Source organism: Bombina bombina, chromosome 9 (genome assembly GCF_027579735.1).
Source record: "Bombina bombina isolate aBomBom1 chromosome 9, aBomBom1.pri, whole genome shotgun sequence".
In the NCBI taxonomy this organism is placed as follows: Eukaryota; Metazoa; Chordata; class Amphibia; order Anura; family Bombinatoridae; genus Bombina; species Bombina bombina.
Window position 1 is genome coordinate 15,136,361 of NC_069507.1, and position 15,162 is coordinate 15,151,522.

Sequence of the window (15,162 nt, forward strand, 5' to 3'; positions counted from 1 at the left end):
CCCTGGTACTATACATGTTAGTTACAGCATGGGTCATTACACGAGCACTGCACCCCATACACACACACACGTCAGTACACTCCCTGGTACTATACATGTTAGTTACAGCATGGGTCATTACACGAGCACTGCACCCCATACACACACACGTCAGTGCACTCCCTGGTACTATACATGTTAGTTACAGCATGGGTCATTACACGAGCACTGCACCCCATACACACGTCAGTGCACGCCCTGGTACTATACATGTTAGTTACAGCATGGGTCATTACACGAGCACTGCACCCCATACACACACACACGTCAGTGCACTCTCTGGTACTATAAATGTTAGTTACAGCATGGGTCATTACACGAGCACTGCACCCCATACACACACACACGTCAGTGCACTCTCTGGTACTATATATGTTAGTTACAGCATGGGTCATTACACGAGCACTGCACCCCATACACACACACGTCAGTGCACTCCCTGGTACTATACATGTTAGTTACAGCATGGGTCATTACACGAGCACTGCACCCCATGGTCACACGTCAGTGCACTCCCTGGTACTATACATGTTAGTTACAGCATGGGTCATTACACGAGCACTGCACCCCATACACACACGTCTGTGCACTCCCTGGTACTATACATGTTAGTTACAGCATGGGTCATTACACGAGCACTGCACCCCATACACACACGTCAGTGCACTCCCTGGTACTATACATGTTAGTTACAGCATGGGTCATTACACGAGCACTGCACCCCATACACACGTCAGTGCACTCTCTAGTACTATACATGTTAGTTACAGCATGGGTCATTACACGAGCACTGCACCCCATACACACGTCAGTGCACGCCCTGGTACTATACATGTTAGTTATAGCATGGGTCATTACACGAGCACTGCACCCCATACACACACGTCAGTACACTCCCTGGTACTATACATGTTAGTTACAGCATGGGTCATTACACGAGCACTGCACCCCATACACACAGTCAGTGCACTCCCTGGTACTATACAGGTTAGTTACAGCATGGGTCATTACACGAGCACTGCACCCCATACACACACACGTCAGTGCACTCCCTGGTACTATACATGTTAGTTACAGCATGGGTCATTACACGAGCACTGCACCCCATACACACACGTCAGTGCACTCCCTGGTACTATACAGGTTAGTTACAGCATGGGTCATTACACGAGCACTGCACCCCATACACACACGTCAGTGCACTCCCTGGTACTATACAGGTTAGTTACAGCATGGGTCATTACACGAGCACTGCACCCCATACACACACACGTCAGTGCACTCCCTGGTACTATACATGTTAGTTACAGCATGGGTCATTACACGAGCACTGCACCCCATACACACACGTCAGTGCACTCCCTGGTACTATACATGTTAGTTACAGCATGGGTCATTACACGAGCACTGCACCCCATACACACACGTCAGTGCACTCCCTGGTACTATACATGTTAGTTACAGCATGGGTCATTACACGAGCACTGCACCCCATACACACACGTCAGTGCACTCCCTGGTACTATACATGTTAGTTACAGCATGGGTCATTACACAAGCACTGCACCCCATACACACAGTCAGTGCACTCCCTGGTACTATACATGTTAGTTACAGCATGGGTCATTACACGAGCACTGCACCCCATACACACACGTCAGTACACTCCCTGGTACTATACATGTTAGTTACAGCATGGGTCATTACATGAGCACTGCACCCCATACACACACGTCAGTACACTCCCTGGTACTATACATGTTAGTTACAGCATGGGTCATTACACGAGCACTGCACCCCATACACACAGTCAGTGCACTCCCTGGTACTATACATGTTAGTTACAGCATGGGTCATTACACGAGCACTGCACCCCAGGGTCACACGTCAGTGCACTCCCTGATACTATACAGGTTAGTTACAGCATGGGTCATTACACGAGCACTGCACCCCATACACACGTCAGTGCACTCTCTGGTACTATACATGTTAGTTACAGCATGGGTCATTACACGAGCACTGCACCCCATACACACACGTCAGTGCACTCTCTGGTACTATACATGTTAGTTACAGCATGGGTCATTACACAAGCACTGCACCCCAGGGTCACACGTCAGTGCACTCCCTGGTACTATACAGGTTAGTTACAGCATGGGTCATTACACGAGCACTGCACCCCATACACACACGTCAGTGCACTCCCTGGTACTATACATGTTAGTTACAGCATGGGTCATCACACGAGCACTGCACCCCATACACACGTCAGTGCACTCTCTGGTACTATACATGTTAGTTACAGCATGGGTCATTACACAAGCACTGCACCCCATACACACACGTCAGTGCACTCCCTGGTACTATACATGTTAGTTACAGCATGGGTCATTACACGAGCACTGCACCCCATGGTCACACGTCAGTGCACTCCCTGGTACTATACATGTTAGTTACAGCATGGGTCATTACACGAGCACTGCACCCCATACACACACGTCAGTGCACTCCCTGGTACTATACATGTTAGTTACAGCATGGGTCATTACACGAGCACTGCACCCCATGGTCACACGTCAGTGCACTCCCTGGTACTATACATGTTAGTTACAGCATGGGTCATTACACGAGCACTGCACCCCATGGTCACACGTCAGTGCACTCCCTGGTACTATACATGTTAGTTACAGCATGGGTCATTACACGAGCACTGCACCCCATACACACACGTCAGTGCACTCCCTGGTACTATACATGTTACAGCATGGGTCATTACACGAGCACTGCACCCCATACACACACGTCAGTGCACTCTCTGGTACTATACAGGTTAATTACAGCATGGGTCATTACACGAGCACTGCACCCCATACACACACGTCAGTGCACTCCCTGGTACTATACATGTTAGTTACAGCATGGGTCATTACACGAGCACTGCACCCCATACACACACGTCAGTGCACTCTGATATCCCCTCTCCCACGTTACACCCCTGAATACAATGAGACGATCACTGGGTAACGTCTGCTGCACAAGCATATCCTGAGAATGGTGCAATTGTGACGATGTTAGTGCATTAATAAACCGGATACCAAATACTCACTCACTGGGATCCTTTATAGCACTGAGCTGTACGCAGCCTAAATCCACACACGGGGAAGTGGAATACCAGCTGTACCCGTCATCCGAGGGCGCCACCATCTGCTTCCCTTGTATTCTACAATGTTATAAAGATACCAAATCTGTTCAGTATATTCCATTTGAGGGTCATATTTATACTAACATCTGTATCATCTAATGAATGTGACTTACACAGGAGCATTCTATAGAATAGCCATACGCATCATATGACTCCAAGTACAATGTTATAAAGATACCAAATCTGTTCAGTATATAGAGGGTCATATTTATACCAACATCTGTATCATCTAATGAATGTGACTTACACAGAAGCATTCTATAGAATAACCATATAAATCATATGACTACAAGTACAATGTGTACTCTACTCTCTAGAGATCTACAGTTTAAGATCCTTTAGTAATTATAGAACACATCATCCTCATAGGAAAAAGACAAAACTTGAAATTAGATCCCCAAACATAGGCTAACAAAACATACATACATATATATATATTATATACAAACATTTTATTTAAAGGACAGTCTAGTCAAAATTAAACTTTCATGATTCAGATAGGGCATGTAACTTTAAACAACTTTCCAATTTACTTTTAACATCAAATTTGCTTTGTTCTCTCTGTATTCTATGTTGAAAGCTAAACCTAGGTAGGCTCATATGCCAATTTCGGCCACGCCTTATCTCACTGCATTTTATTAGCTTTTCACAGCTAGACAGTGCTAGTTAATGTGTTTCATATGGTTAACATTGTGCTCACTCATGTGGAGCTATTTATGGGTCAGCACTAATTGGCTAAAATGCATGTCTGTCAAAACAACTGAGATAAGGGGCAGTCTGCAGAAGATACAAGGTAAACACAGAGGTAAAAAGTTCTGCAAAACTGGGGAATGGGTAATAAAGGGATTATCTTTTTAAACAAACATTTTCAAGTAGGCTTTACATTTATGAAAAAGTACAATGCTATATAAAGAAGCTGGTTCTAGTGTTACGTGACATTGTGTGCAACAGAAAATCTTAGACAAACGGACTTACAGCTCTCTCCGCTCTCAGCAGACTTTATGTTATTCTCTGCAGCTGACTCATTAAACAATGAGAAGAGGAGTGAGCTTTAGTGAATCAGTCACATAAAATAGCACAGGAACTGGTGAGGGCAGAGAGGCTAAATAAAATCTAACCCAGTTAAGCAAACAAAATGTTGAATACCGTAAGTGTGGGAAGCGAGACACCCACTGCTTGCACTCATCCTGCAGACCGGTCACTAACGCACTGTCTTTCTTTTCGTACAGAAGTTCGTCAATCTGCTTGAAAATCCTCTGTACCTGTCGTGTGGCGGCCTGGTCAAACTCCTGGGGGTAATCAAGCAATTAACATGGCAGCAGGATGCCACTTTCCACAAGGGGATTTCATTGTATTTTAAGAAGCAAGTTTATGCAGCTGATACGGTTAGTGTGCTTAGGTGTATTATGTCAATTTTATACTGTTAAAGACAAACAAAAACACACAGAATAACCTCAAAATGAGACAACACAAAAAGAGGCAAAAATGCTTTTGTAAATAGGTTTTTTACTACCAACACCAAACTCACTTTACTTACATGTAAATATAGGACAACATTTAGTTTAACAAAAGTCTTTTACTGACCATCATTTACACTGCAAGAAAGAAAAATAATGAAATCAGAAACCAACTCAGTTTAAAGGCACGAGGAATCATAAAAATATCTTCCATCAGCATTTGTGTAAGTAATGTTAAAAAAAAGAAAAAAAGAGCGCACTAGGCTAGGGGTAATCTAAATAGGAGATGTATGTTATTACCACAGACCAAGTCTGTTCTTTTTCTGATCGTAGGTATTAAAATTGTAGCAGTTTACAACAGTTCCTAAATAAGCATGTAATTTACAAAGAATCTGATAATCCTACTTCTGATAGTTAGAGTGAAATGACAAGAAAGGGCAACAAATGTTTCAAATACAAAACATTATTTAATAAGGAGTATGTCTATATAGTAAAAGTTCTTTCAATGACGAAGCGTGCATAAACAGAGAAAATGATTTAATAAGGAGTATGTCTATATAGTAACAGTTCTCTCAATGACGAAGCGTGCATAAACAGAGAAAATGATTTAATAAGGAGTATGTCTATATAGTAACAGTTCTCTCAATGACGAAGCGTGCATAAACAGAGAAAATTAAAAACAAAAATCAAAATGTAAAAATATGGCCACTTTTTAAAATTATAATTAAAAAAATAACTTGTTAAAAAGAGTATTAAAAAAAGTATATATATATATATATATATATATATATATATATATCTTTATAAAGTTGGCAAGGGACTTACAAAAGAACAATGAAATCACGGTCAAGGGAGGTGGGATAGTCATTATGAATACCGTCTATTACATAAAAGAAGCTAACCGCCTGTTAGATGATAATGTGACATATCAAAAACTAAAATTAATTGTACCTCGGACAATTTCTCACACACTGACCAATTGAATTAGATCACGTTGGACTTATATAGCAATGTCGAGAAATGTATGATGTAACCAGATGAGGCATTGTCATAATGCTTGTATGTTTATATCTTTTTTTTTCAAATAAAGCTCCTTTTAAATAAAAAAAAATAAAAAAAAAAATAAAATTAAATCCCATTAAAAATATACAGATTGATTTAGAATTTTTTTTGAAAAATGCGAATAGTTTGGGATTAATTAGTAAAAAGGAATATGACTATATATACACACCTTAAATACCTTAAGATGGTCATATTTTATTTTGCTATAAATCCACCCGGCAGGCCAATTATTTCCGGTATAGGTTTCGTAAGCTCTAACTTATCTCAATATATATATTTACAACTACAAAAATATGCTCAAACATTGCCAACATACTTAAAAGATACTACAGAAGTTATAAAAATATTAGATGATATACAATGGTGTGAAAACTACATCTTAGCATCATGTGATGTGTGTTCTTTGTACACCAGTATAGACCACATTAAGGGTATGGATGCAATTAAAGAGTCACTTAAGGGTGAAAACCGTTAGCAAATACTTCTGAACGATTTTATACAAGAAGACAAAAGTTTATTTTAACCAACAATGTATTCAAATTTAATGGCCAATTATACCGCCAAATGAAGGGTACAGCAATGGGCACAAAGTTTGCACCAAGTTATGCCAATCTGATTATGGGAAGATGGGAAACAGATTTTATCCATAAGCATAGCTTAGGTGCAAAACTCATGCTTTTTAAGCGTTATATAGATGATATTATTCTTATTTGGAAAGGGGATGAGAAAAGACGCAGAGCTTTTTGAAAATATGAACAAACATTATATAGGACTGAGTTTTACTTATAGTAAAGAAAAAAAAATTGCATTTCTTGGTTTAGATATTTTTGCCGACAATAGAGGGTTAAACACGAAAAAAATCACTTTAAGGCAGTTGATGCCAATAATTATGTGCACGCAAAAAAGTTGTCATCTGAAAAGATGGATAGACAACATACCTAAAGGTCAACGTTTAAGAATAAGACGTAATTGCACCAAATTGTTAGATTTTGACACACAAATTAAGGTCTTAGAAGACAGATTTCACGAAAGGGGATATGACACTAGTAAAATAGAAAAAACAAATCACAGAAGAAAATTGGAACGTAATAAGATTTTAAATAAACACTCTAAGTATAAAGAAAAATGATGATAACATTTAAGTCCCGTTCATAACTAGTTATAGTTACCAACATAAAGAAATGGAAAAAATAATAAACAAACATTGGCATTTGATTAAATCAGATCCTATTTTGGATAACAAAATTACTGATAAACCTACTATTATATATATAGAAAAGCGAAATAACATGAGGAATATATTGGCACCAAGTGAGTTTAAAAGCAGAGAGAAAACGCAGATTTGAAAGGTAAAAAACAACAAGGATTTTTTCCTTGTTCTATCTGTAAAGCCTGCACACATAGTGGAAAAATAAAAAAAAACTATACATCTACAAATACAGGTAAACACCATTAATGAAACTATAAGATGTACAGATAAAGGGATAATCTATTTATTGCAATGTAGCTGTGGGAAACAATATTTAAGGAAAACGAGTAGAACCCTAAGAACAAGAATCAGGGAACATCTTAATTTAATAGAGCAAGGGAAAGAAGAAACTAGACTATATGAACACTTTAGAAAAATCCATAAAAACACAAAAGATTTCAAATACTGGGGAATTTGTAAAGTAAGAAAGGACTGACGGGGGGGGGGGGGACGACTTTGAAAATAAACTTTTAAAAAAAAAAGTAGCAGACAAAAAAAAAATGATGAAATGAAAACCCTATATCATATGGGGTTAAATTCAGAATGGGATTTAAATCCGTTCATATTACCCTGAGTTTCGATTAACATGGTTTATAATAATATATGAAATCTACCTTTACTCAGAATGGGATGTAACACCGTTCACAATACACTTGTATTTATAATCATCCTACATTTGTGAATTTTTGAATCATAAGGTTTATATCAAATCCACCTTTATTAAAATACCTAAGAGAGACACCTTATTATGAATTTCACCTTCATTGTTACAAATACCAACTTTATAAAGACTTTCACAGTATCTGATAGAAGAAGAGAGAACAATCCACCTTTTATTGAAACTGATATCCACCAATAGAAATGTAGGAGATGTATATAAAAATTGCCAGGACTGAGCTAAATCATCTTGAAAAGCGTTTTACGGTGAAACGCGTTGATGGGAAATAAGTGATACAAGTTTTCCAAATCAGGAGCCTTTTGTCTGAAACAAATCTCTGCGCAGTTATCTCCGAGATATAGAGACTACCTGTTTCTTTACCCGCAAAAGATCAGCTGGACTAGTACCATTTTATTGGTCACCACAACCACATATATTGGTCACCACATTCACGTGGGGTTAAAGGACCAACCAACAGTAATTGGCAGGAGTCGGCTTTGAAAAGGAGCATAGCGGCAAGTTTAAAAAGACACAGATGGCGTCCGAGAGGAACATTGAAAGTGGAGCCAAGCTCAAAGAGTGATTATCCAGTCAGCAAACACCAGCAAGCAGATAGAATCAGTTAAGAGTAAAATACTCAGCATCGGAGGAGCGACAGTTGGAGAAAGTCTGTGAGTAAAGGTAAATTACTCTGTACTATATCTGTGTTAATCAGTTCACAGTCTCCGCCTGAAAATCAAGGTAAACCATTCTTTGTTAAAGAACGTCATCTGCTGAAAATACTTTACATACCAGAGACAGTGATTAAAACAACAGCGATTTATACGACACTCCCTTGCCAACTTTATAAAGATAAATCTTATCGAGCGGTCAAAATAGGCTTTTTTATATTTGCTTTTTAACAAGTTATTTTTTTATTATATTTTAAAAAGGTGGATCTAAAAAGTGGCCATATTTTTACATTTTGATTTTTGTTTTTAATTTTCTCTGTTTATGCATCCTTCGTCATTGAGAACTTTACTATATAGACATACTCCTTATTAAATAATTTTCTCTGTTTATGCACGCTTCGTCATTGAGAACTGTTACTATATAGACATACTCCTTATTAAATCATTTTCTCTGTTTATGCACGCTTTGTCATTGAGAACTGTTACTATATAGACATACTCCTTATTAAATCATTTTCTCTGTTTATGCACGCTTTGTCATTGAGAACTGTTACTATATAGACATACTCCTTATTAAATCATTTTCTCTGTTTATGCACGCTTTGTCATTGAGAACTGTTACTATATAGACATACTCCTTATTAAATCATTTTCTCTGTTTATGCACGCTTTGTCATTGAGAACTTTACTATATAGACATACTCCTTATTAAATAATTTTCTCTGTTTATGCACGCTTTGTCATTGAGAGAACTTTACTATATAGACATACTTCTTATTAAATCATTTTCTCTGTTTATGCACGCTTCGTCATTGAGAACTGTTACTATATAGACATACTCCTTATTAAATCATTTTCTCTGTTTATGCACGCTTCGTCATTGAGAGAACTTTACTATATAGACATACTCCTTATTAAATCATTTTCTCTGTTTATGCACGCTTCGTCATTGAGAACTGTTACTATATAGACATACTCCTTATTAAATCATTTTCTCTGTTTATGCACGCTTCGTCATTGAGAACTGTTACTATATAGACATACTCCTTATTAAATCATTTTCTCTGTTTATGCACGCTTTGTCATTGAGAACTGTTACTATATAGACATACTTCTTATTAAATCATTTTCTCTGTTTATGCACGCTTTGTCATTGAGAGAACTTTACTATATAGACATACTTCTTATTAAATCATTTTCTCTGTTTATGCACGCTTCATCATTGAGAACTTTACTATATAGACATAGGTCGTTAGAATAGAGCACATAGGGGTTTGTTAAGCGCTACTCTTACCTGTTTTTTGTGTAAGTAATGTTAATATTACTAAAAAACACAGAGAAAAATAAGACTTGTTTTTGTTTCTAATCATGACACAAACTGTAAGTGCATCAGCTATAAAACATTTGCAGCAAATTTGTCCTTTCATATTAAGGATAGAAATCAGTTGGTTTCGCTACATATATTACGGCTATAATGAAGTAAACTGAGTATTTTTAGGGTTGAAAAAAAGCTCTCTCATAACAATGAATGACAACCGAACCTGCAGCAAAAGACACTTTACTAACCTTAATAAAATTTGGCAAACAGATAGGTTTTATTGCCCAGTAGCTGTGTTTTTGTTTGGTAAAATGTTTTGTTAAAAACAACAACAAAAAACAGCCGTTACATTTAAAGCACGCTCAGACGCAAATAGTTGACAAAAATTGTAAGAAAGTTTAACAACTCTAAAATTAAAAGGCAAAAAAAAACAAAACCTGTATTAAAGCCAGAGTTTAATTGTAATGAAATATATAAAAAGCATGTAAATGAATTCAATGCCCCACCCCCATAGATTTAAACAATCTATACTATAATTGCGTTTGTAATGCCCGTCGCCAGTTGCGCACGCATCCTCAATGGAATGTTGGCAGCGCGAGGCAGCCAAAAGAAATCCGAAGGTGGATCTAACACCCCCTAAATTAAAAATACAAAATTACAATTAAAATTAAAAAACCTAACATTACTTTAAAAATAAAAAAAATAAAATTACAAAAAATAAAAAAAAAAGTCTAACATTACAGAAAATAACAAATTATCAAAAATAAATAAATTAAACCTAATCCCTATGAAAATAAAAAAGCCCCCACAAAATAAAAACACTCACTAATCTAATGCTAAACTACCAATAGCCCTTAAAGGGCTTTTTGCAGGGCATTACCCTAAGTTACACAGCTCTTTTACAGTAAAGGTTTTTTAGTGTTAGATTTATTTATTTTGGGGGGTTTGGTGGGTTTTACTGATAGGAGGGACTTTGTTCATTTTTACTGTAACAGAGCTGTGTAACTTAGGGCAATGCCTTTTAAGGGCTATTGGTAGTTCAGCATTAGGTAAGGAGGTGTTTTTATTTGGGGGGGGGGGGGGCTTTTTTATTTTCATAGGGATTAGGTTTAATTTTTTAAAGTTTGATAATTTTGGTTTTTATTTTCTGTTATTTTAGCTTAATTTAAATTTAGGTTTAATTTTTGGGGGCTAGACTTTTTTTTTTTTTTTTTTAGGGTTATGGGCACTTCTTTAAAGATCTGAATGCCCTTTTATGGGCACTGCCCATACAAATGCCCTTTTCAGGGCAATGGGTAGTTTAGGTTTTTTAGTGTTATGTTTATTTATTTTGGGGGTTTGGTGGGTGGTGGGTTTTACTGTTAGGGGGGACTTAGAATTTTTTGTAACTGCAAAAGAGCTGTGTAACTTAGGGCAATGCCTTTTAAGGGCTATTGGTAGTTCAGCATTAGATAAGGGGGTGTTTTTTACATTTTTTTCTGTAGTTCTATTTTTTAATTTGTATTTACAACACATAGACTGCCCTCTGGTCAGGCTTACAACTAGTATAATATATAGTTGGGTTTAATTTGTATTTACAACACATAGACTGCCCTCTGGTCAGGCTTACAACTAGTATAATATATAGTTGGGTTTAATTTGTATTTACAACACATAGACTGCCCTCTGGTCAGGCTTACAACTAGTATAATATATAGTTGGGTTTAATTTGTATTTACACCACATAGACTGCCCTCTGGTCAGGCTTACAACTAGTGTAATATATAGTTGGGTTTAATTTAGTGGTTTTGTGCCATTGAATATCTCTGTCTAACCTTGTAATGTTAAACAATAGGACTAGACACATTTTAATTCTCGGGCTACAGATCATAAGCACTGAATCTTGTGCACAGTAATTAGTAAAAATAACAAACTGTACTAGGTTGTGCCAGACATCTTTGGAGTAGATAAGTCCTAAACCTATTCTGTTCCCTACTAGCGTCATGTACTCACATCAAAGCCCCAGGATATAACGGAGCTGTTCTCTGTAGACAATCCTGCGCAGCTCTGCAGCTCTGACCATGAATCTTTTGTGTCGTCTTGGGTGTCATTTGAACTTCCTGAAAGGTCCGGCTCACTAAACATATAAATAGAAGCAGAATTGTATCATACACCAATCTAAAGAGTAAAAAAAAAAAGGACTTTGTTACATATTTATTATAAAATGACAAAATTAGTTTTATTCTACTACAAAATATGGCGCATCAGTACCATTTTATATAATTATATTTTGGCTCTGTAGCTACAATTAATCTTAAGCCTTCTATTATGTAGCCGTCTATAGTGACAGAAAAATTCCCAGCAGCGGATGTCCTTGCTAACACAAATTTAGAGAATAACAAAGGCCATGGCACTGGGCATCACTGATATCCTAAAGGTATTAGGTACCTTCTGCACGGGGAAGCTGTGTCATGCTGCTCATTGGAGATTGGTGTCAGGAATACATCAGCTTTCTCTGGCAGAGGATGATTTCTTGAAGATTTTCCAACATTCTGATTTCTTATCAAAAAAGGGAAAGAATAAGGCATTCTCTTAAAATGTATAGAAAGAATATATACATACACACATGCCACCTCCCCTGTTTGGCCTTATTTGCAGGGAAATTAAAGGGACACTGAACCCAATTTTTTTCTTTCAGGATTCAGATAGAGCAGCAATTTTAAACAACTTTCTAATTTACTCCTATTATCAACTTTTCTTCATTCTCTTGCTATCTTTATTTTAAAAGCAGGAATGTAAATCTTAGCAGTCAGCCCATTTTAGGTTCAGAACCATGGATAGCGCTGGCTTATTGGAGGCTTACATTTACCCACCTATAAGCAAGCATAACCCAGGTTCTCAACCAAAAATGTTTTGTTCTGGGGGCAGCGCAGGAGTAACGGGCACACAGATGCTCTTGTTGTTTAGTATAATTTCTATATAATCACGCACATAGCACAATCTAGTACTAACATACACGTGTAATACTGACATTTGTTCTGGGGGCAGCGCAGGAGTAACGGGCACACAAATGCGCTTGTTGTTTAGTATAATTTCTATATAATCACGCACATAGCACAATCTAGTACTAACATTTGTTCTGGGGGTAGCGCAAGAGTAACGGGCACACAAATGCTCTTGTTGTTTAGTATAATTTCTATATAATCACGCACATAGCACAATCTAGTACTAACATACACGTGTAATACTGACATTTGTTCTGGGGGCAGCGCAGGAGTAACGGGCACACAGATGCTCTTGTTGTTTAGTATAATTTCTATATAATCACGCACATAGCACAATCTAGTACTAACATACACGTGTAATACTGACATTTGTTCTGGGGGCAGCGCAGGAGTAACGGGCACACAAATGCGCTTGTTGTTTAGTATAATTTCTATATAATCACGCACATAGCACAATCTAGTACTAACATACACGTGTAATACTGACATTTGTTCTGGGGGCAGCGCAGGAGTAACGGGCACACAGATGCTCTTTTTTAGTATAATTTCTATATAAAATCAAGCACATAGCACAGTCTGGTACTAACATACAAGTGTAATACTGACATTTGTTCTGGGGGCAGCGCAGGAGTAACGGGCACACAGATGCTCTTTTTTAGTATAATTTCTATATAAAATCAAGCACATAGCACAGTCTGGTACTAACATACAAGTGTAAGCTTCTCTGTCCTATTACATAACTAATCTTTCTGCTCAGCAATAAGACAAAGAGTGGGGAGAAAAGTACTCCGCTACACTGACATTTTGTTCCAGATACACAGTGATGCTGCAATTACTATGTGTTACTGTATCAGTGCCGGTGAGACAGTATAAAGTGCCAGAGCACACTTACATTTGCTGATGCTGTGATACTGGCTTCCTTTTGTACCTGGAAATCATCCTAATAAGAAAATCTCTCTCATTTCATTTCTTCTGGATGGGTTTTCAGTAGCAGAGATTTCCGGCTTTTCTTTGTTCATTACTAAAGGCAGTGACAGATGGTATGTATAAGGCTATGTTCCAACACAGTGTGATCAATGAAACAGTGCAGATTCCCACACGGCCCCTCTGTTCGCTCCCTCCTTGTCAGCACTTTCCATCAGTGTGTCTTATTCGTACAGTCAGTCTCTCATATCTGACAGGCAGCATGTAACACTCTTTATCCTCTCTCTCTCTTGCCTGTTTCTAGCACAGTCCCCCTTGTATCGCTTTGTTTTAATAATGAATCAGAAGTACGTTATTCCCCTGTGTATACAGCCCCTGTCATAGCCACACACACACACACAGTGACACATAGTGAGACATACATACATATCCACAGACGCATCCACACAGTGACACATACACAAACACAGTGAGACATACACCGACACACGTATCCACACAGTGACACATATACACATAGTGAGACATACACACACACACACGTACCCACAGTGACACATATACACATAGCGAGACATACACCCACACATTTACACGTATACACACAGTGACACATATACACATAGCGAGACATACACCCACACATTTACACGTATACACACAGTGACACATATACACATAGTGCGATATACACACACACAGTGAGACATACACCGACACACGTATCCACACAGTGACACATATACACATAGTGAGACATACACACACAATGAGACATACACACACGTATCTACACAGTGACACATATACACATAGTGCGATATACACACACACAGTGAGACATACACCCACACACGTATCCACAGTGACACATATACACATAGCGAGACATACACACACAATGAGACATACACACACGTACCCACAGTGACACATATACACAGAGACATACACCCACACATTTACACGTATCCACACAGTGACACATACACACACAGTGAGACATACATATACACATAGCGAGACATACACCCACACATTTACACGTATCCACACAGTGACACATATACACATAGTGCGATATACACACACACAGTGAGACATACACCCACACACGTATCCACAGTGACACATACACCCACACATTTACACGTATACACACAGTGACACATACACACACAGTGAGACATACACCCACACACGTATCCACACAGTGACACATATACACATAGTGAGACATACACCCACACATTTACACACAGTGACACACACCACAACATAGGCATGTATATAACGTGTAGTTACAGCAATCCTCCAGTTCATGAGAAACAATGTGTGTAGCTCACTGGTGCAGCCAAGTGATGTTCATGAGTCATATGCACAGAATAATGACAGTGTGACAGGCGTTTGTGTTTTATCAGATTTGTTTCATTCTCTTGGAATCGGTTTTTGAAGGAGAGCAATACACTACTGGGGCCTAGCTGAATACATTGGGTGACACAGTAAAAAGCAGCTAGCTCATAATAAGTGCATTGCTTCTGAGCCTACCTTTGCAGGCTTTTCAAAAATGGATACCAAGAGAACAAAGCAATTAGATA

The 15,162-nt window shown here is 38.0% G+C and overlaps 1 protein-coding gene across 2 annotated transcripts in view; it reads right to left on the bottom strand.

Annotated features, from left to right (window-relative positions):
* FAM149B1 (family with sequence similarity 149 member B1) overlaps window positions 1-15,162 on the bottom strand; it is an 88,230-nt gene that overhangs the window by 71,386 nt on the left and 1,682 nt on the right. For both annotated transcript variants that reach the window (XM_053691898.1, XM_053691897.1), the window contains exons 2-6: window positions 13,533-13,661; window positions 12,084-12,194; window positions 11,649-11,772; window positions 4,388-4,530; window positions 3,146-3,259 (exon numbers count right to left, since the gene is read on the bottom strand). In XM_053691898.1, the coding sequence (XP_053547873.1) occupies window positions 3,146-3,259; window positions 4,388-4,530; window positions 11,649-11,772; window positions 12,084-12,194; window positions 13,533-13,579 (539 nt within the window). In that variant the 5' untranslated portion in view covers window positions 13,580-13,661. The remainder of the gene's footprint in view (window positions 1-3,145; window positions 3,260-4,387; window positions 4,531-11,648; window positions 11,773-12,083; window positions 12,195-13,532; window positions 13,662-15,162) is intronic.